The sequence below is a fragment of the Heloderma suspectum genome, chromosome 7 (genome assembly GCF_057233095.1).
Source record: "Heloderma suspectum isolate Gila_16-S chromosome 7, 16-S_ref, whole genome shotgun sequence".
Lineage (NCBI taxonomy): Eukaryota > Metazoa > Chordata > Lepidosauria > Squamata > Helodermatidae > Heloderma > Heloderma suspectum.
This window is the reverse complement of record NC_139464.1, coordinates 61,370,075-61,394,206: the sequence shown is the minus strand read 5'-3', so window position 1 is coordinate 61,394,206 and position 24,132 is coordinate 61,370,075. Positions and strand designations below refer to the sequence as shown.

Below are 24,132 nucleotides of genomic sequence, written 5' to 3'. Positions count from 1 at the left end.
AGTGACGCAAGCATTACGCACGCCTACAACATGCCCACTGCAAAATGTGAAATAGTTTTGGGGAAGGGACAGACAGCTTGCAACCACAGGAAAACTTGCAGCAAACTAAAAACCGCGCAGCAAAACGCCTCCTTGGAAATCTGCATTTTCCAGGAGAAAACCATGGATGACTGTGAAGTGGCGACTACATTATATATCCCGAAGGACCTTGACTCGCAGCCACACCAGAGTAAAAGGCTTGTGTAGATGGGGTCTCTTGATCTCATGTGTAAAAATTGCAGTTCTTTCCTGAGTTCTTATTTTTCTTTAGTAATCAAATGGAACCATTATTTGCCATGTTCAAATGCCAGCATCGTTTAGAGCAGGCCTGTAAAGCCTTCATGGATTCCGCTGGGGGTGGGGCTTGACATCCAAGCCCTGCCCCCTGGAGGAATCCCCACTGTTTATTCCAATCTGTGATAATATAATACTTTAGAGCTTATTTTGCTCAGATTAGTTACTTCATGTTGAGAAGAATTCTAACCTAAATTTTAAATCTTATGCTAACACCAGTGGTGGCCCAAGACCTTTTGCTGCCTGAGGCAAAGGACAAGATGGCGCCCCCACCTATTCCATGTACAGAAGCCAACTGGACTGGCAGATGGATCTGTCTTCAACACTGATAACGGGACAGTATCCTCCACTGCCCCTGAAGGCTGCAAGCTAACTTAGGGGGCGTAGAGCAGGCCATGTAGCCCACAGATCTCTCTGCTGCCTGAGGCGACTGCTTCACTCTGGCTAATGGTAGCGCTGGCCCTGGTTTTACCCATATTCCCCACGATGCCGATCTACATTTTTGTGGAACTTATATATTGTCTTTTTAATGTCCCATTCATATACCAATTTCTTCCCCAGCTGCTGTCAGGTAAAAAAAAAAAATAGTCAGACTTTCAAAAGATTGACTTTCTCTTAGCAAGTAGATGTCAGAAAGTGTTACACAAGTCAGCTAGGTGCCTTAGTGTTATCCAAGTCTCATCTTGCTTTTATTGAATTCCTTTTATGAACTATTACCATGATTGAATTGTGTCCAGAGGAGAGTGAGCAGGATGAACAGGTCCTATGACCACTGTAATTGCAACTAATTTTGCTTGACATATATTTTGTGCATTGTAATCATCTGTAAGATATGGGTTCTGTTCATCATTTCATGTATTGTATATTAGCATTTCTATCATAGCCTATGGCCAATATGAAAATAAAACTCAACTGATTAAAATGTTGTCTTAGAGGATTTGTTAGATGCCAATATATATGGGAAAATGTAAGATGTTTGGCAAAGAATTGGAAGGCTAATGGACAATGTAGAGCTCATTAGAGCTAGTTCTCTGTCTTCTAAATATTATTAACTGCAAACTGCAAACACAAAATCTATATTTCAAATTATGCACATATGTTTTCTGTCCCATATGAGCTAATTAACATGCTAAATGTGTTACTTTGTAACAAAGCAAAAAGGCAACTTGGCAATTTTAGCATTGCCATCTTTTTCCTCAGGTCAAATTAAGCTTTATCCTCTCACCCCCAGTTTATCTCTTACCCCATTATAAGTCCTCTATGGCTTCTATTAATTTAGTCCCATAGGTTACCTCTTTGGTATAGCTACTGACACCCTGTGGTACAAGTTTCGAATAAGTTTGTAGTTTCTAAGGAGTACAAGCTGTGCCCAGTATACTGGACTTTTCCCGGATGAAGCATGACTCTGTAAGTCGCTAAGCAAACCCATAGGTATTGGCTGGCCTTTCTGGTGGGATTAAGCACACTGATACCAGAACATCAGGCAGCTGCCAAATGACTTCCCAAACAACTTAGTCCAAGGAAACTACTCCTGAAGACAGGCCAAGGAACCTACTCATGAGGTTTCCTCTCAGTTATGCTTTTGCATGCCTAGGAGAAGGGAAACAAATATCTTTCTTTTCTTTCTTTCTTTCTTTCTTTCTTTCTTTCTCTTTCTTTCTTTCTTTCTTTCTTTCTTTCTTTCTGCTAAAGAGCTGCATGTATCTTTATGTGCCCACGTCTGAGAAGGGGCAAGAGGAAAAAAGAGCGTATATATGCTCGTCATAATATTTTTGCAGTCTGGCTCAATGGTCAATTTACAACTGGTAATGTGACTCCAAACCCCCACAAAGTTCACTACCTTAGAAAGGCCTGAATACAAGTGTCCATCAAAACTAGCATCCTTTTTTCTTTATTAGGCTGACTCAAATATTTTTTGTAATGTGCAAGCTTTCTAGAAAAATCTCTTCAGATCTCTTCATCAGACAAGATGTTACATCATTAATATAATATAATATAAAATATAATATTTATGTATTCATTCAATTATGAGTCACCTATAGCCAAAGCTCTTAGGGCAACATACATAATAAAAGCAAATAAAATTATACCAGTGATAAAATCAGTGATAAAACACATTAAGGGTGCAATCCTATGTACGTTTTGACAGAAAAAGGCCTACAACTCCCAACATTCCACATCCAGCCATTTTCAAGATGCCAGGTAAAAAAGAAATAATAATTTCTATGGAATGAACTTTTGGAGGGGCTTTAAAAAGACATATGTACATCACCAAGTGTGCCCTTTACACAGTAAACATTGCATGTCGCAGATGTGCTCAGATTTATTATGAATTTGTCTCCCTATTTGATTGATTTTATGAGGTATTTATACTACATGCACGGCAATCAAATTGGTGTGGAGAAAAAATAATCAATGAGGAAAGAATGGTAAGCCACGAAATATACAACTTTCATGTTATTAAAGAACCTAATTATTTTCTTCCCGGATTGCACTTCTCTTCCCTGAATCAGCAAAATCCTTATTGCTCAACAGTAATGAAGAAAATGTAAGACTATCATGAATGTTCTTAACGCAACCCAATTAAAGCACAGTATTGATTAAATTGCATGTCATGGTTCAATAGAGCATGGTCATTACATTTTCCTCCCTATTTCCTTTCTACCCTCCCTCAAGTCTCCCACAAGCTTGCATTCTAAAAAGAAAGTAGGGCCTTTCTTGCAAGTAAATACCAAAGTGAAGGCTTCCAACAACACCTATGGGAGAACATGTTGTTACAAGACAAGGAGAACTGCTGTTGTGCGGTCTCTTGCCCCAAGCCCAGCCCTGTGACACCTACTTTAGCAAATGTGTGGTGTGTCACATTATGCTTTACATAAGAACAGACATGCTGGTTGAGGCCAAAAGTCCACCTAGTCTAACACCTTGTTTCCGACAATGGTGAAACAAGTTCATAACAGGGCAGGAAGATGATCATCTCGAATGGCAGGGGTCTGCCTCTCTCACAATACATAGGCCCTCCCACATATTGTTGTTCAGTCGTTCAGTCGTGTCCGACTCTTCGTGACCCCATGGACCATAGCACGCCAGGCCTTCCTGTCCTGCTCTCTCTCCCGGAGCGTGCTCAAGTCCATATTCATTGCATCAGTGATGCTATCTAGCCATCTCATCCTCTGCTGTCCCCTTCTCCTTTTGCCCTCAGTCTTTCCCAGCATCAGGGTCTTTTCCAAAGAGTTTTCTCTTCGTATTAGGTGGCCAAAATATTTCAGCTTCAGTATCTGTCCTTCCAATGAGCACTCAGGGTTGATTTCCTTTAGGATGGACTGATCTGACCTCCTTGCAGTCCAGGGGACTCATAAGAGTCTTCTCCAGCACGTGCATATTGAATAGCCTTAGTGGAAGGAAAACCTGAAACAATCTCTAATATCCCAATTAACCCTATTAACTGCATAACCATTACTAGCATTCTAGTGACATCTGCAAAAATATGCTAATACTTCCATTAAAATTGGGGGGCTGGGGGGGGGAGGAGTAGTGTTATGAGAGTAGTACACCAGAGATAGTCAACTTTTGAATGCCATCAATAAATACCATGGCCCAGTAATGGCACTTTTCTCAGAAGGTAGCTCAGCCTCTTCACGTCTTTCTTCCCTCTTTTCTCTTCTTGCATATCCTTTTTCATCACCCAAATGTTTTTATTCTCTGATTTGGTGGCTTGGGGCTGACTTGAACATTACAGCCCATAGATGGAAGCCACCAAACAAGCAGTTACCTGTGTCAGCACTCCATGCAACAGATATAGCATTTAAACTAAAGAGCTCTCACCCTATGGGCCAGCCTATATGAATAGAGCATTGGCACCTCAGGGATCTCTATTCCTCATGGTAGCTGTGCATGTGATGCACACATGAGCTCACACATGGGGGATTAGTGCTTTTAAAATATATTGCCTGCCACATGTTGACATGGATAAGTGTTTCTGGCAAACCTCTCGAAAGGTCCATAATGTTTTAATTGTCCCTCTGTTTCTGAGGAACTTGAGCTCTGAAGAGTCAGGGTGCTCAGCAACATGAGACCACCTCCTAACCGCAGGGATACTCCAGCTCTCTCCTTTGAATTTTATTATTTTTTAATTAAAAAATAGTAAGTCTCTAGCCCAGTCTTCCTCAACCTGATGCACTCCAGATGTGTTGGACTACAACTCTCATAAGCCCCAGCCAGCTAGACTGTAGTAGGTTGGGGGAGGATGAGCTAGCCCATTTACTTACAGATATAAAAATCTAACAAAAACATGGGAAACCTTTCTACCCAATTGGTTTTCAAGGAGTAGGAGAGGGAAAGTCAAACCAGCACAGGATCCCTTGCTGGCCAAACAGTTTTCTCTTTCCTATATGCTCTATTCCACCATCTTCTCTGCTCAGCCTCCTTTATCCCTTTCCTTTTTTCACATTTGTTTCCCTTCCCCTTAATATTGACAGTACATTTTATCATTTTCTTGACAGAACACCTCTCCCAGCATGAACCAACCCATACACTACGCTCTGCATCTAAGGCCCTCCTCCAGGAGCTTCCTCAAAGTTATCAGGAATGAATCTGAGCATGTGGAGATATCTAGCAGCTCAAATTCAGAATGGGAACAGCCAGAACAGGGAGAGGCTCCCTCCCTAGTGAGTTCAGATATGACAAGGCCTTCTTCCCAAGACTTTGGCGCACAGAAGCTCAGCCTGAAGGGCCCCCCTTTTCCTCTTCCATGAGAACCCAGGTTTGGAGGGAGGAGGAGACTGAGTGGTGTGACTTGAGGGATGCTAGGGTCCATCACAGAGCAAAGCAGGAAAAGTAAGAGGCGGAGCTCAGACACTCCACCCAGTTGGCTATGTGTGATAGCCTACACAGAAGGGAGCCATTGTAAGGGAAGGGCCTCCCTCCTAAGCTAGTCTGGCTGAGAAGTTCTTGTTCAAACTGCTGGCAACTTCTCTAACTTCCCCTTTAGCTCCTCTATTGATATTTGTAATTGTGTGGAGTAGCTGTTTCCTTTGTGGCCTGAGAGTTTCATAGAATTGGCATTTGTAAGGAACCTGGTCATTAACTAATAAAGTAGTGAGCCCAAAGCCTTCTATCCTGGAGTGTGCTGATTGCGAAGGGGAAGGACAAAGGAATGTGACACAAGGGATGCTCAGAGGGTGGCAACAAGGGAAAGGGCCTTCTCAGTGGTGGCCCCACATTTATGGATTAATCTCCCTGATGAGGCCTGCCTGGCACCAACATTGTCAATTTTTCAGTGCCAGGTTAAAACTGCCCTCTTCTCTGAGGCATTTGGCAGCCTATAAGGAGTCTCTTTGATTGTCCCTGGCTGATTGTTTTAAATTGTTTTAGATATATGTAGTTGTTGTTGTTGTTGTTGTTGTTGTGTGCTATTTGTTTTATGTAATTACATTAATGGTTTCATACTTTATATAATGTATTTTAATGGTTTTTAATTTTTGCGAACCACCCAGAAAGCTTTGGCTATGGGATGGTATAGAAATATAATAAATGAATGAAATGACATTTATTGCTAATAGGGGTTCAATCACCTCGTTGCAACATGCCTAGGTAAAAGAATATGTGCCTCTGAGCATGTGCAGGATGCCTTTCCCACACCAGTGAGTAAGAATTGGAAATCCAACCTCCACCAATATCTGAGACTAGGGTTGGATGACTGAAGCAGGCAATATACTTTTGAATAAAATAAGGAACTAGGAACTGCAAGTAAGGAAATGGGGCCAAACTTCAGCTTTATAGAATTTCCTGCCCAGGGAAATTTAAGCCTCAGCACCTCTTGCTACAGTTAAAAACACTTCACTGCTTGGGGAAGAGGCTAAGCCAGCTTTCCCCAACCTGGTGACTTCCAGATGTTTTGGACTACAACTCCAGGATTCCTGACCATTGGCCATGCTGACTGAGGCTGATGGGAGTTGGTCCAAAACATCTAGAGGGTACCAGGTTGGGGAAGGCTGCTCTAAAACCTTATGTGCCAGATATGGCTTCTTCTTAGTGCCAGGACATCCTGGCAAGTGATGATGAGAGTAACCCTGGGCATATGCAAACCACCTTTCTCTCACTGTACAAGCACAAACACCACACACACTTCTTGCATTGGCAGATAGGTTTCTGTGTAATAGGGCATGCCTTGCAGGCAAGAGCTCTGTCATCACTCATTTAGAAATGAAAGTACCAGTTGACAGCCATCCCTTCCAACACTGCCCCGAATTCACTGCCCACATTCCATCCAAGATTTTTTCTCCCCACTCCACCGCCTCAACTTTTCTTGACCAAAGGATATATAGGTATATATGAGCTAAGTGAACAAAGGGTTCATGGAATGGCCACGGAGAAGTGATTTACTCATGAATAGCTGATAGAATGCTATGCTACAGGATTTAAAAACACACACATTCCTTTCCCTCATCTCACTGAGCAAAATGTGCGATCCAGTTCTTAAGTTAAGGCAAACAGTCAGGCATCAATTCAAGGAAGGCGGAACATACATGTGGGTGGCAAAGGAAAGCCCAGAAGGCCCCATCCCTGGCCTCTTCACATTCAGTAGACTAGCCTTCCCCAACCTGGCACCCTCCAGATGTTTTGGACTACAACTCCCAGAATTCCTGACCATTGGTCATGATTGGCTGGGGCTGATAGGAATTTATGTCCAACACATTTGCAGGGCAAGACCAGCCTTCCCCAACCTGGCATCTTTGAGATCATGTATTGGTCTACAACTTCTATCATCCCCAGCCAGCATGACCAATGGCTGCATTTGTTTCTATCACATGTTGTTTGCTTTCACATTTTTCTATTTAAAAATTAACTACTGAGATCCCATCAGTCACATACACTTGGCACTTTAAAAAATGATTGAAAACTTTATTAAAATTATTTAATGGATTTATCTAATTATCAAATTAAAGTAGCTGCTGTTTCACTTAGACTTCTGATGGCTTCTCATTGTGCTTTTAGGACTTCTCACCCAGAGATTTCTGGTATGGGCCTGTGGGAGCCAGGAGAAGGCTTGCAGAAATCTGTCTATACTTCAGTTTAGTGCACAAATTAACACTGTAAACAGATTTAAACCATTTAAAGTTTTATAGCAGTGAATCCTTGATCTGCAATCTTACACCAGAGCAAATCAAAGTTTCACTCCCAGTTCCACCCTACAGCAGCAGCAGGGAGAGATCAAGAATGGATCTAGGAGTTGCCAGCTCAAAATCAAATTGTGTACATGTGTCTTAGGGATGGCTCCCAATGCCTGGCTGGGAATGCTGGGAGATGTAGGACTTTTTTTCTGTCTAAACATGCTTAGGATTGCACCCTAAAAATATTTTAAGTGCTTAATGAATAAGCAACAATTATTATAAAGCACAACTATTACCAGACAACAACAACATTGCAGTCTACATAGGGCACTTAAAAGCCTACTACAAGAGACCGGCCAGTTTGAGGTTAACACTTCACGCATCTGATGAAGTGGACAGTGTCCACAAAAGCTTATGCCAGAATAAATTTGTTAGTCTTTAATGTGCCACAAGACTCTTATTTTAACATTTGATGAGGGATTAAGACCGGTTCTGCCATCTTCAGCAGACAAAAATCCTCCCCAGTACATGAAAGCTAACTTCATGAAAGATTTCATTTCATATTTGTAAGATGTATATTTCTGCCCCAGTCTTGGACTCCTGAATATGTATGCACCAGAACCAGGTCTTTTTTGCATAAAGAAAATATCATATCCATCCTTCACTAAGTGATTCTAAATAAAAGCTCAAATACAGTTTCTTAAATTAGCCATTTATATTCACAGCAACCGTTCTACCAGAACTGTAACAATGGAACATTTGCCATCTCACACATTACATAAGTAAGGTTAAAAACAGGCTTTTGTAATAAACTAGAAAGGAAGCTCAATAGATCAAGATCTGTATTTCCATCCCTGCTAAAGTTCAAGTGCTAAATCAGACATAATACGGTGCTCCTGAGAACAAATGCAAAGCGACAGATACGACTACATTTGCCAGATTGTTGCCTACAGTATTTAATAAATACTAAATGGTTATAATACTCCCTGGACTATAAATCTACCTGCTGTGATGAAATTAAAGGTATTGAATGCATGCTTCCCAAGTGCAACGTTAAAAATGCAATCCTATTAGAATTGTAAGACTGATCCTATTCCTTGCTTTAACTATTGCAGCACAAGTCTCTGAACATACCGCAAGAACTGCAAAACTATCCTATTTGGGAAAAGCTGGATACAGCTGTCTACCTCATCCCACCCTGTTTCTCTAGACTTCTCTTGTCACTGCGTGTTCCTGTGCTGGACCCAAGCTCATTAAACATAACAGAATATAGAATGCAGAGCAATTATCACAATTGTACTAATCTGTGTTCTCTGTCACGAGCTCTTATTTCCCCAAATTGTTTTTCCACTGCCCCAATAAAATTTCCTTCATTTGGCATATAATAGTATCTCATCCACAGGACATCTCAAGTCCTCCCTGTCCTTATTAACAGCTCTCTGAACTCATTTCCCTTTCAAGCTATCCATCTATATGTGAAAATCTGTTTTCGCTTTTTGGAGTGGGCATCCTGGACCAAATTTATATGTGTCTTTTATCAAGCGGAATCACCTTCACCAAGGCTAGATAAACGCTAATGCTTTTTATCGGTATTAAAGTGCGCTGATAACTGTTGGGGCATATTACACATTCCATATTCCACTTTTCTAGAGTTATTTCCTGTTTTTTATTCTGTATTATCCAACATACCACAACAGATGACATTGTGTGTGCTGTGAGGTATAAATGCGCAAGAGGGATATCGCCTCTCCATGATGGAATTGACCTGGCCCAAGAGTATATTTGGTTGCAATCCAATACACACTTACCTGGGAGTGTTATTGGGTGCATTGCACTGTTACTCTGCTTTATTTTGTGACGGACATTGACTAGAAAGTGCAAGAATTTGGGGTGGGTTAGGGTATTTGGGGTGGGTTAGGGTATTTTAGAAAACGTTTTTATTGTAGAATTTTATTGTTTTAAACTGTTTTATTATATGCTGTACATCGCCCAGAGTGGCTGGGTGACCAGCCAGATGGGCGATAAATAAATTTAATAATAATAATAATAATAATAATAATAATAATAAAAAGTATAGGCTGCCTGTGGCAAGAATATCAGCTTTTTTAGGCAAGGGTGAAGTTGAAAGACAATCTCTATGAAGAGGAAGGAAAAGACTGATCTGCTATTATACTAAGCCATAATATTATGCTATTATGCTAAAGACTGATCTGCTATATTATTGCTGGGGCATGCTGGGAGTTGTAGTCCAGCACATTTGGAGGGCACCAAGTTGAGGAAGGCTGCATTAGGGCTTAGCAATTCGTTTCAAAGGAAGGGGTGGCTTTATGCATGCACAGAGATGCCAGAGCAGTTTTTTTTCTAGTTAGGTGGTAAATTTATTTTCAAGTGTTTGTTGCGGGGAGGGAAAACAGAAATTGAACCTGAAAATTATGGGAAGGGGTGAGAATCTTGGAGAAATGTCTCAGTGCGCAGGGCTTCAGGGCTTACCTTACTGGAAGGAGGTGGATGGGGGATGCAGGTGTGTGCACACTCTTTATTTCACCTTTTTTTATTCCATTCTATTCTCTTCAGCTGCTTGAGCTTTCTGAAAAGCCTCCTAGAGGAGGAGGCTTCCAAGACTTCCTCCAGTTCTGCAGCCTGCTGGGTGCCTGAAAGCTGAGTGATGAGGAGTTGTTGTTGTTGTTGTTGTTATTAAAAGGGCTTTAACAACAACAAAACAGAACCCAAAATGCCCCACTCAGAACCTTTTCAGAAAGCTCAAGCAGCTGGAGAGGCTGCAAGCAGTGGAGGCTGGTGGCTCCTATGTCAATGGGACAGTGAATCTGCTCTGGGTTTCAGTCAGAACCAGACAGAACTCTAAAGGAGCTATCCAAGGCACTGAACCTATTCTGGGAGTAGGGTTCAATACTTTGGATAGCTCCTTTAGAGTTCTGACTGAAACCCAGAGTGGATTCACCAGCCCCATGACATCAGAGCCATCAGCCTCCCCTGGCTGCAAGGACAGAACAGGTAAGAATTGTACAATAAAGAGCATAGATGAGCCTCTCAGCCACTTTCTTACAACCCTACGCCCCAAGAAATGTCTCCAAAACTCTCAACATCCCTGCCAAAGAGGAAGAAAAATGACTCCCTTTTTTCTCAGAGAAATAAAGAGGTTGCGACAGGGCAAGTGGGGTTTCTGCACAGCACTACTTGTTTTCTACTGAAGTGAATCAGAAAGACCACTTAAGCTGCAGTCTAAACACAGTTACTCAGGAGTAAGCTCCACTGAGTAGAAGTGCACAGGATTGCACTCAGTTTCAAGTGCATAGAGCCTCCATCTGCACATTCAAGCACATATAAAGCTCTAGATCAAGGATATATGACTTTTAGGATGTTATCTGAAGTAATTTGCACATTCACAGACTTTGTTTCCTTCTTAAAGATAATATACAAGTTCTAGTCACATAGTACCGGCCAATACCAGTGGTTTTAATGCTGTCTCAATTATGTAGCATGGTTTTATTGCTGTTTTTTATGGTATTATTGTTGTTTTATTTTGATTTGTGGTACACCACCACACTGGTGGCCTCTGTGGAAAGTTGGCATAAAAATATTACAAATAAACAAATACTTAAATCGAATGGTCAGACCATTAGAAAAGCACTTGACTTCTACTTTTCCTGGAAAACTGGATCATTAAGGGCCACATATATGATCACTTAAGATTATAAGCTGAGGAAATAATGTTGATGGGTTAAGGTTACAGAAAACATATTTATAGCCCACATACCTGGGGCAGTGCAGAATTGAGCTGTCGCTGGAGAGAATCTCTGTCGTAGATGACATCCTGAAGGCGTTGCTGTGCCAGAGACAGACTTTCCTGCGTCTCTCGAAGTGTGTCGAGGAGACGATCCCTTTCATCCAGCATGTTCACCATTAGCTGCTCAAAGTGAGAATCTGAGTCCAACCCACTGCTCTGGGACCCCCTTTGACTCATTGGGGTGTCCTCGTTTATCGTTGGCATCACTTCACACATCATTGCTTAAAATAAAGAAAAGGGCAGGCGGGGGGGGAGGGTTGGAGAGAAGAAAACTTTAATTACAAAAGCATCCAGGAAGATGTTATATATAATAACAAGATCATTTAGAGAAATTAAACCCACATTGTTGTGCTGGATTATGTCTCAAGTTCTCTCTCTATGTGTGTGTTTTTACCATTAGGCCAAAAACTGCCTGGCGGCCATAAAAAATTAATAATGCAATGTTCCACTGTTTCCCCGTGTATTTCTGTTTCAAGGGAGATATGTTTTATGTCTCATCAGCAGAATGACACAGACAGTGTCCTCTGAAATCATGTCAAAGATTTCATTTTTTAAAGGTAGTTTCTTTTAACTGACCTTATCAACCCTTCAATATCCTGTATGTCATCTTCTGCCTGCTTGTACTGATGCCCATGTAGCTACCATTAATTGCCAAGGATCGCTCTTTCTAACACTTTCATATAACAGAGCTCACCCTCAACCCTGAAGGCAGAACAAAGTCAACCGTAAGAATGTCCAATCAATTTACCCTTCTTAGCAGTCAGTCTAGGCCAGCGTCAGCCCTCCATTTTGGTGATTTCCTCCAGGAAGAAGGCTAATTGCCTTCTATGTAATCCCTTCCTCAAAATGGGTTACATGGAGAACAGAAACACACTTCCACAAAGCTAATTTGTTCAAAGATTGTTATAACCTGGCATAAGGGTGGCTTTTCAAAAAGCAATTAATGTCACAATTACGATAACCTCTCTTAAGATGCCTGGTACTGCACAACACAAAGTAGTTTCGCAAATCCAATATGCTGTTGCAAATTTTTCGATAAACATTTATGACCAATATCTTAGAAATTCTATGCTACTTTTAAAAAGCTTAGCCTTAGAACATCCAAAAATAAACATGAACAGAATTATTGTGTCCTAGCTAAAATTATTAACTAAGGGTGCAATCCTATGCACGTTTAGACAGAAAAAAGTCCTACATCTCCCAGCATTCCCAACCAGGCAGTGCTGGCTGGTGAATGCTGGGAGGTGTAGGACTTTTTTTCTGTCTAAACATGCATAGGAATGCGCCCTAAAATGGTTAGGCTTAGGCTTTCTAAATCTTAATCTGGATATGATCAACAGGAAGCAAAGGACTCTGTTACTCCCCTGTAAAGAGGTTTAATCAAGAGCAATTGGGGAGGGATGTTTAGTACAATTGCATATCATTATATATGAAACATCACTCACCCCTTTCTGCTCCACTTTAATTATTTAATTAGTGTCTGAACTGAATCAATAGGAAAAACACCATGCTTGAGGTGATGTGAATTTCAGTCTGATGACCTCCTGTATTGACCCGGCCATGGGCTTCAACCTCTTAATTTAGAAGTGCCAGGATAATGATAAATCAGATATTTAGGTTTACTTACAAGGAGATACTTTATTGAGTACAATCAGCACACAGGCATACCCAGTGGTTGGATCAGACAGCTTCTCTGAACCCAGAGCCATGGGGTACAATGGGTTTTATACCATACATGTTAGCAATAATGCAACATAACAGCAGCAAGCACCACCTAGCATTCATTCCCAGCGTAAACTAGCCGTGCGTAGTTCCCAGCACAGCCACCTGCAGCTTTAAGACAAACAACCTTCACTTCCCAGGCAGAGGGCTTGATTCACTCATTAGTATGGAATGTGCTAGGCCGCGCTATCAGCCCTTTGACTCATCTTCACATGCTCAGAGGCTTACTAGCAAGGGAATTGCACTAATAATGAACTTAAGCAAGGCATTATGGATCTCTAGGCCCCTCTAACACTACAGGTGACTTGGTTACTCTCCTGGGGCCAATACGCCTCCTCACACACACAACTCATCATTTGATTAATATGCATACATAGCTCCTTAATCTCTTCAGGGTTAAGGCTCTTCTTGTTCATAGCAGAGAATGATACACCTTCAATATCTACAGGAATCCACAAACTCAACCTTTTGACGTACTAGCGCAGCAGGGATTTTGGAAAGGACTGAAAACTTCGACCACACAATCCTATACATATCTACTGCGAAGTAAGCCCCAGCTGAGTTAAATGGGGCTTACCTCTATGCAAGGGACTGCAGTTTTAAAATCTGTCATATATGTCCTATGGGGATTAGAGAAAGCTCTTAACAGTAAGGGCCTGTTCACCCATCCATGTTCATCACTTGATGCATGCAGCATCAAGATCATGACTTGCATATATGAATGAACTACTGCAGATCAAACACACAATAAGAAAGGAACTGAAGAAGCTGTTGGACTGAGCTTGTAGAATACGGAAGAGTACAACCACTGAGCAAGAAGCACTCTCCCTGACTTAACTGTTGCCCCCAAACTGACAGCCAGTGACAGATACCATCTGTTCCAGCTGGAAGTCACTGGCCACTAGGTTTAGCATGTGTTTAATGCCTTTCCACAAGATGACAGGCATGCATCCAACGTTCACAAAAGTGGGGCCCTAATACCAGGCACACAGCTAAAGAGGCTTGCAGCAGCTGCAACCAGCTGCTCTACATAGGAAGCTGCCTATTGTCTACACTGAGTGGCAACAACTGCCCAGGGTTTCAGATAGGGGTCTTTCCCAGCTCTACCTGGAGATGACAGGGACTGAAACTGGAGATGCCAGCAACTGAATCCAGGTCCTTTCACATGCAAAGCACATGTTCTACCACTAAGCTATTGCTCTTCCTCCACCAATGTTCAATTAGCATGCCACAAAATATTCAGCAGTCCCTCTCCTATAGTGCAACCTTCCCCAACCTGGTACACTCCCCCCACCCTGACTCCCATAATCTCACAACCAGCATAACATATCCGGCTGTGAGGTTACGGGAGTTGTAGTCCTAATCTAGGGGCACCAGGTTAGGGAAGGCTGCTATGATGGTTTGAAATGCTGGATGCTCTCCTGCCTTATGTCCTACCTGGAACACACCTTAGATGAATAAACCACGAGACAGCACTGCACTGGATATTTAACCTCAAGAACCCACCAGTGTTAGAGTTGAACAGCAACTTCACCCGTCTACTGATACTGCTGGTGAGATTACCCAGGAAGTCTTGCCACAATTGTGCAGGAGCAGTGGGTTGATTCAGGAAGCCCAAGCAAAATGACAGCCATGCATTGGTAGCTTGCCATTGAGATATGAGCTTGGAGAGATGTGGGCCAAAATTTTTATTGATCTACTGTTTCAGATAGCTGTGTGTGTGTGTGTGTGTGTGTGTGTGTGAGAGAGAGAGAGAATACATGCATGCACATGCATATGTGTATTTGTGAATATTAACCACTCTGATGTGTCAATTTTTATTAGGAAAAAAGGGGTACAGTTTATTTAAGGAGTGAAATAAATGCATCTGTGATTTGATTTCAGTCATGTCTGTGCTCTATCACTGAGTCATAGCCTCTTTCCATGGCTTACCTCAAACTGGGCAATCTGCTGGTCAGTTCTGCATGCATGGCATGAAAGGCATAGACCAGAAAAGCAAGGCATTGGTCTCCAAGGGTAGTATCCAATGTTAGTCCTACTTAAAGTAGACCCACTGAAATGAATGGGACTGAAGTTAGTCATGACTAACTTCAGTCCCATTCATTTGAATGGATCTACCCTAAGTAGGACTAACATTTGATACTGCCCCAAGATAGGAAACTTTACCACTTGTTTGATTTCTCCTACAATCTCAGCCGCTGAATGCAGTGCTCTCCTGTTCCTGGAATTTCCCCTACAACATCACTACCTTTTTCAGTGCAAAGCTACTATCTGAAGGAGGGAGATGCCCATTACTTGAACAAGACACAACACTTCTGGAATGTTTATTGATACATTATGCTAATTTTTAAAAAATCAAATTGTTTTGTATTGCCGTTGCCTCTGCGTGCTGTGACCCATTTTGAGCCATTTCCTTTTTGGAAAGCAGCATAGAAATTTAATTTTAAAATGTCCTCCTTAAATAAAAACTTCAAGCAGGCTATTTAGGCTGCCTATTCATGCCAGTTGTACATTGCAACTGATCATTTCTGTACAGACAGTAGCTGGGAAGTGGACACAAGATCTGAGCCAACATATTTTCACTCCTACTACATAACTCCTCTTTACTGAGCTACATTACTAAGACCAGTGGTGTGGTGGAGTCAGGGTTTGCGGGGATGCAAAGCCAGCACTTTCTTTATTAGCATGGATGCTGATGTCAACTGCCATGTCCCTCAGACTTTCCTGTCCCCTCTGAGTTTAGCTGAACTCTTCACAGTAGCTAGGGACAAATGAATTTTCCTATCAACAACATATTGTTGCTTGTTGTAAAGTATTTTGGAGTGGCTTGGTCTTAATGGGCAATTAAGATCCATTAGTTTTACAAAAGACTTACTCCTAGCAGATGAAAACTCCTAGAACTGGTTTGCTGATATGGATCAACAGAGCTGCCTGCAATCGTGGACTCTTCTTGGGAGCGTGCCTCTGGGAATGATGAGCACCTTCATTTCAAAATTTACCACTACACCGCTGAGACTAAGGTGGTCACTTGGAGTAGACAGCAGTTGTTCCCTCTGCCTAGAACTTTCCCTGACCATTATTTTGGGAGGGGGAAGAATGGCTGAACTGTTAGCAGCCTTGTTACAGAGATGCGATTGTCCCTGCTGTGCTTGTTATGGGAGCCACGTGTGTGCAACATCACAATTGCATCACTGCCATGAACTCTGTGAAGGAGATGGTCATTGTTGTTGCATCCATTATTCTTGTAATGTTTTCCATCTTGGTTTGTCATAGCCAGCTTGGCATAGGTTGCCAGCTAGGTTATGCAGGTGTCCATAGAGACACAGTGGCCGTCATCCTAGCTGGACCATATGACTGGGCTCCTCAGGGCATGGAAGAGCATTAATCAAGAAGACAGTGAGTAGTAGTTATTTTTAAGTTACCTACACTAGACATTTAAGACATAATAGTTAAAAGGCTACAATGAAATATATTATGATCCTCCTTCCCATATCTGTCTAATATATATAAATAGAGAGAGGGGGGGATGAATTTAAATGAAATAGGGCGGGATAGGAGACAGTGGTTGAAAGCATTCTCCTATAGTAAGGGAGTGTGGTTCTGCACCTAATGCATTGTTCTTTCATCATGTTTTCATTTGCCACTAACGAGTAACTTTCAAGTACGCTTGCAATCCCACAAGAAACATATAATTGCTTGCTTCTGAAACCATGCCACTCTATCAATGGAAACAGTGATGTAGGACCAGGTGGCAGAGCTCTCCAAGGACTCAACAGCACACTTATGGCAAACCTCCTTGGATGTTAATGAGCAAGACCGTCAGCATTAGGCCCCGTTTCAATGCAGCAATGCCATACTGGAAAGCATGGGGAAGCACTCCATACAGCCATATTGGACCACCAGTCTTCTGTGGCTCAAGTACATGTGATGCTGGTGTGCTAACCCTATGTATGTATGGACCAGCATGTGTATCTGGTCCATCTGCTTTCTGCGCAGGAACATCTGCGCGACAGCAACTGCACAAACACATGCTGGCAAGTTCTTTACATGCTGCACCTAAACCAGGCCATAGACACTTAAACTATGGCCCTCAGCCTAATTTAATTCTGCTCTCAGCCTAATTTCAAAAGCCTTCTCCATGAAATTGGTTCAGATCTCTGTCAAGAGTAATCTGTCCCTTCCCTGGCGGCCTTCTGGGAGGGGAGGAGGAGGAAGAAAGGGAGGGGGCAGAGAGAGCAAAGGGATGACCCACCCAGTTTTGGCTCTGGTCCTGACCACCACCACCAGTCATGAGTTCCACCCCCAGATTACCCATGAGGTAATGTGGCCCTCTACAGAAAAAATGTTGCCCACCCCTGCCTTAGACCACCATCCAGGTCTGTGTCAGAGGTCGGCATCATAGGGACATTAGACAATGGTTGAGGCCCATAGACCAGCAGGGAGGCCATTGCTAAACTCTAGAGTCCCCATCCCTGCTCGCCCTGTTGCTGCCTGTTTACCTGCCCTCCTCAAGAGTGCAAGCAGTGACAAGGAACAGGGATGCAAAACATTTGTTTTGCTATCTCCTTCTTTGGCCCAGAGGAAGAGTGCAAGTAAATGGGCAGTGATGACTGTGGCAAGGAAGTCAACCCATTCGGGAAGCCCCCCAACCACCCACTGAAAGCATCTTGTCCAAGGGTCCTCCAAAGTCTGGAACCAATCTTACTATTATTAGGCAACCATTATTGGGCCTCAAATACTGGATTGAACCACACTGATTTTTATTGGATTCCCCCACCTTTCTACCCCCTTCATATAAAAAGTAAGAAAAATGGGAATTCATTTTTAAGGTGAAGAAACAGTAAGAACGAGTCCAACTTAGAATAAAATGTTGCGCTGTGGGTGCTTCTATTAAGAGTGCAATCCTATCCATGTTTAGACAGAAAGAAGTCCCATGCTGACTGGGGAATGCTCGGAGTTGTAGGAATTTTCTGGGTAGGATTACACCTTAAGGGCACAATCCTATGCATGTTTAGACAGAGAATGCTGGGAGTTCCAGGCCTTTTCTCTGCCTAAAGATGCATAGGATTGCGTCCTTAGTGTTCCAGCCACCTATGCCATCTTTCAGGATACTCCGTTCCATGCCCACTCCAATTTTTCAGTCTCACCCCCAGCATTCATTCATTTATGACATTTCTACACTCAGAAATGCACATTTATTACACTCAGCATGCTGTGGCCAGAGAGGACACTCAGTCCTAAGGGTGAGAATTCCAGTTCAGTTCAGTTTTGATAGTAACTTAAAATCTGCAAAGTTCTCCATATTCAGGACAAAGAGAACTTGAGGTTAAAAAAATTTGAATGTGGGAGAAACTGAAAGTGAGAGATTCGTCCATCCAGGCCCAGGACTTCAAGTGCTTAGCTCTTTAAAGTCTAGGTTTGAATCCCTATATATTCAACCACAATAGTGCTGAATCGGGGCTGACACTTCTTTTTACCAACCGCCTCCTCATATGGCATACAAGTACAACTTGGTCCTCTCCACGCGGGAGTTGCTGTACCATTTGAATTTGGCAGGTGCAGATGGCTGAGAATTCAGTTCAGTTTTTAGAAGAATTTACCAACATTCACAAAATTCTTCATATGCAAGAGAGAAAGTCCTTGAGATTTTAAAAATTCAATCCAGGAGAAGGCAAAACTGACAGATTCACCCATCGCTACATCCTCATTGGGCTGTTTGGGGAACCCCCCCCCCAAGATATTTTTTGCTACTTCTGCAAACCTTGCCATTTCCCTGAGCATGCTCGTATCTCCCTCTTGTTTCTCAGTAACCTCATTTTGGCTTCTTAGCCATAATTATTTATTGGAGTAGGCTATTATGATATGTATTAGGCAAAATTAATGATTTTAATTAACCAGAAGTGTGGAGTTTCTCACAAAAGTAACTTTTAAATTAGAATGATAGCAAAGGTTCAAAATAACAACTGTTGAACCCAAAGGTCCTTTACACTTTCTCTCAATTAAAATGAATGGCAGTTTTGCCAAATACTTCAGCAGGAAATGGCTTGTACACTGTAGTTTTAAAACCACCCTTGCAATTTGAGGTAATAATCATGCCTTAACTATGATATATCTGAATAAAGTAGATAAAGACTTTATTATTTTAGAGATTTAATGTCTCAGCATATTTCAGGGGTGGGGGAATATATTTAGGGGGATCTTCAGATGAAAATTTTTACAATGAACAGCTCAATTGTTTAGAAATAAAGAGAGAAGAGAAAAAGATATCTATCCAACAATGCACTATGCAGTTTTCTTCTGCAGCAGGAGTCCTCCAGTAATATTCTGTTATTAACTGGTGATCGTTGGATTCATAAAACAATCTGATGAGGTTAATTGATTAACATACTCACATCAAAGATCAGAAGCTTACCAGGCATGGGCACCTTCACCTTAAAATAGATTTTAAAGCACTACAATGGACAGAGATAATGAAGCAGAGCTCTGTAATTATTGGTGTGAAATCATTTTAAATGCCCCCAATCTGTCTTTAATAAGAAAAAAATGGGTGTATTTCTTTCAATGATGTATTTTCTGTGAGGAAATTAAATGACAAAATGAAGTCCCTAAGAAACTCAGCCTGACATGACCTGAGAAAGATACAGGCTGAGTCTATGCAATAGGACACAAATGAACTAATTGTGGGAATTTGGGATTGTTCATAGTAATGGGAGCATTTAATTTCACTCCAGATAATCTTGATTAATTGCAGATCTCATGAAATTAATGTATCATGCCCAAAGTTCAGCTTGTGGAGGTCACAAAACTCATGCTTTGGGGTACAAAACTCAGCAACAAAAGAATCCTGGATCAAGCGCCAAGCTTAAATATTGGGTTTTGTGACTACATTTGACTTGATTTCTTTAAGACTGCAACAGTGGTGTGTGTGTGTGTGTGTGTGTGTGTGTGTGAATTTAAATAGGAATTCTTTTTCATGCTCTTTTGTTGTTTACATACATTGGTTATATCACTAAAGCATATCGCATTTCTGGAAGTATTGCTATTACCATAAAGTATTGTGGTTATTAGTGAATGTTAAGGTGGACAAGATCAGTGGTTGTAGTGTTCTATATCCTAGGAGCAAACTCATTCAGTGCCAGCTCCAGGTTTTTGAGGGCCTTTGGCATGACACCCTCAATCAGCCCCATCCCTCAGTGGGTCTACTTTCTCACCACCATCGTCATGAGCTGCTCTTCTTCCTCCTCCTCCTCGCTACTCTTTGCTTGCTTGACTGGCAGAGAGCCAGCGAGCAAGTGGGCAGTGATGGCATCTACTGCTCCTCTTTCACCTCATCACCAGTGTCATCTGGGCCAGAGCAAAGAGCAGGTGAAAAAGCAGGCTGCAGTGGTGAAGCAGAGGAGCAAGCCCTAGGGCTTCTGTCAGTGGGCTCCTGCTAGGGTGTGGGGCCTCAGCTGGTGCCCAACCATGCCTACCCTTGACGGCAGCCCTGTACTCATTCTTCGACTGCTAATCCTTGGGTAGGCAGAATGGCACCATCCATACAGAAGAAGGAGGTATCAGGATGCGGGGGGGGGGGCAAGGTTTGCAGAAGAACAAGACAACCTTGGGGTTGGGGAAGGAGTTGGGGTAATTAAAAAAAAACCCTGTCCACTGATGACTGAGCATGCTCAGCAGCTGCAGAATATTTATTATTATTATTATTATTAATTGCATTTATATCCCGCCTTTTTTTCTCTTGCAAGGAACCCAAGGCGGCATACATAATCCTCCTCCACTCCATTTTATCCTCACAGCAACAACAACCCTGTGAGGTAAGTTGGGCTGAGAGTCTGTGACTGGCCCAAAGTCACCCAGTGAGCTGCCATGGCCAAGAGGGGACTAGAACCCGGATCTCCCAGCTCCCAGTCCAACACTCTCACCACTACACCACACTGGTTGGGTGTCTGTTCATGGCAAGAAGCAAAAACTGAGGGAGGGGAGTGGAATGGAGTATTCTGGACAAGGGCATGACTATTTGGCTGGAATGAACTTGAGCACGCTCCGGGAGAGAGCGCAGGACAGGAAGGCCTGGCGTGCTATGGTCCATGGGGTCACGAAGAGTCGGACACGACTGAACGACTGAACAACAACAACAACAATTTGGCTGGAACCCTGAACAAGAACTCTCCACACTGCAACATTTTGCTGCAGATCCCATTTCTTGGGTCAAGTTTTCAACTTGATGGAGTTACATCATTGGTCCCATGTAGTCCAATCACAGTCTTACTCCAGCTGGCAATGACCCCAACATCTGAAGCAGATATCCTTCCCAGAGCAGAATACCAGAATAATTTTTGACTGGAAGTGCCAGGGATTAAACCTGGGACTTTCTGCATGCAACGCATATATTCTACCACTGAGCAATAGCACCTCCTCTAGGGTATGGTCTCCTCATATTAGTCATATCAAAAAGCAGTTTGAGAGAACTGTCTTTGATATACAAGTTTTTTTTTAAATAAACAAATTCAACTTCATCGTGAAAAGTATTTTTTTCTGGTTATGGAGCTCATGCACACTTTTAGCCCAACCTTACATGTCATATCATCACTAACAGCAACTTGTGCAGTAGACTCATTTCTGTGACCAGAATTTAGGATTCCACACACTTCAAATATCCAAGAATTAAAGCAACTGGCAGAGTTCATAGTTAACTACAAGGATACAATTTTATATTTCCCCACCCCTGCATCCCAAACCTCAAACCAGCATGGACTAGAACTTTTGGACTTTCAGATGAGCAGGAGATGTAGCAATCCTGAAGCACATATTCATATTTGAGATTCGGAAATCATTGTCATGGGGAGGGAAGAAAAGAAAAGAAAAACTTCTCTGAGGAAGCACACCAAGTAAGTCCTAGGTCCATCTTTCATTTGGACCCCACCCACCAGATTCTCTGTAGCTCTTGATATCAATCGCCCCAGGTAAAAACTCTGAAATCAGAAGAGCAATATTAATTCTGCTCCACAGGTCAATTGCATTTGTTCACTGGCACTAGTTCGTCAACATTATCCCTTTTTTTTTACTGTAGGGAGGAGGTGGGGAGAACAATTCATGAGCACGCTCAGCAGCTCAACAAAGGGTTCTTTCTCCAACCATTTGGAAACAGTTCACCTTGAAGACTCACCATTTCAGAGGAGCAGGATTTGGGGGAGGGGGAGGAATACTACTACAAAGCAACTTCCCCCTTTTATTTCTAAAACCTTTTCTTGGGCGTCCTCCACTTCTACCTATGGAGAATGCGTTTCCCCATGCAGGGCAAAGGAGCCTTCATCAAAAGCTACTTTGCCGCTTTGGCAACAACACCATCACGCCTGCTCTGTGCCTGCTGTGACATCAGCTGCAAGAAGAACTCTCCCTACCTTCCTAACAGTACTTGGGTCAACCATTCCCCCCATTTACAACATATCCAAACAGACGATGTGCTTGAAAACTACTAGTGTTTCCCCCCCTCCCGCAGTGCTTCTCTCTCTCCCCCCCCCCGCTCCCCCCTTTTTTTTCAGATGCTGTCAGCTACACCTCACTTCACCCACGAAGAGCAATTCCAGGAGGAAAATCCGTGCCATTGTCTGACTTGCACTGCATGCTTATTTCTCCTCCTAGTTAACTCCTTCCTTCCCGGGCGTCTTCAGCTGAGCTGTGATATATTACCTTTAATTATTATTGGTATATTTAAAAAAAAAAAAATGAATGAAAAAGAAAAGAGTATTTCCACTCTCATCCCCCCGCCTCCTCTTCCAGCCCCAAAAGGAGCGGCTTCTGTAGGACTAAGAGCTCAGCCTTGCTTCTGCAACATCTGGCATCCCTTCCAGCTCCCATAAACCCAACCCATCATTTATTTATTTTTTTTAAAAAATAGCCTTTAAGAAGTTGGCTTCAGAAGGTTACGCACAGAAAATCTCCGTTCCCCAAAACGACCCTTAAAAGGACAGCACGCCCGTCCTCTCCCCTCCTCTTCCTCCCGTAATACTATCCTTGCACACGCACACGCACAGAGGCAACCCGCATTTGCCCGCCGGCTCTCCGCGGGGAAGGGCTGCGCCGGCGGGCAAGGCAGCTTGCAATACCTAATGCCGGTTTCCGCGTCTTCAGGGGATCGGGGCCGACCGCAGTCTCTCGCTCTCTCCCCTTCCCGACGGGCGCTCGCTCTCGCACACCCCGCCGGGCGCTGCTCAACTCGCCTCCCTAGCAAGGCTGCCGCTCCCGCTCCAAGCAGACACCCGAAGGAGCCCAGCCCAGCCCCCTTCGGCCGGCGGCGGCAGGAGCGTCTTGGCGGCACCTCAGCATCTTCCTCCCGTCACTTCGCCGGCAGCCGAAAGGGGGAAACGTCCATGAGAAAAATGGCATATTACGATTTTTGCTTTGAGAAGCAGAGCTCGGTTGAGACCATTGTTAGGAGGAGGGGGGGGAGGCGGCTCTTAAAGCCGCAGCAGTCCCTTTTTTCCTGGCTGGGAAAGTCAGCGGATTAAGACTGTGGGGGGCGGGGGAGAGAAGAGAAGGGGTTTTGCTGTTCTTGGATTTCAACTTTGCGGCTTGGCCGCTGGAACGGCATGCTGTTTCCCAGTAAAGATCAGACTGACGGTGTGTGTGTTTTTGGAAAAAAATGCAAAATAAAACCATACTTTTTATTTTATTTTCGGTAGGCTACGTACCCGTGGAGCACAACCCTATGCAGGTTCACTCAAAAAAGTAAGCCTCGCCTTACGCAGTGGCGCTCACTTCGAGATAAAGGTGCGTAGGGTTGCAAGCCTTGCCCTGCGCCCTCAGGCGTTCTACTCAGAAGCAGCCGTGCCGTTCTGTGCGCGTCTACTCAGAAGTCAGCCCTGTGGAGTTCAATGGCACTTACTCCCAGAGAAGTGAGCATAGGATTGCCTCTAAATCCCGTCGTGTTCAATGGGTCTTCCGCTGAGATAAGCGTGCGGAACGATTGCAGGTCGGTTTAGGATTTCAAGAACTGAAAATCCTCCATGATGATGAGCCGGAGCACATTCACTGATGAAGGACCACTCGTGTCTTCTGATTTCCAAGTCATGGAATGGAAAGCCATTCGTGTGTGTGTGTGTGTGGGGGGGGGGGGTAATCGATCTTCCCAACAAGGGGGGGGGGCAGGTAACAGCGTCCTAT

General features: G+C 43.1%; 1 protein-coding gene across 1 annotated transcript in view; it reads right to left on the bottom strand.

Moving 5' to 3' along the window:
* Positions 1-23,263, bottom strand: part of PPFIA2 (PPFI scaffold protein A2) — a 444,508-nt gene extending 421,245 nt beyond the window's left edge. Inside the window, exons 1-2 of the mRNA XM_084811789.1 lie at positions 23,076-23,263; positions 11,221-11,471 (exon numbers count right to left, since the gene is read on the bottom strand). Of these exons, the coding sequence (XP_084667915.1) occupies positions 11,221-11,469 (249 nt within the window). The 5' untranslated portion in view covers positions 11,470-11,471; positions 23,076-23,263. The remainder of the gene's footprint in view (positions 1-11,220; positions 11,472-23,075) is intronic.
* Positions 23,264-24,132: the final 869 nt, after the last annotated feature.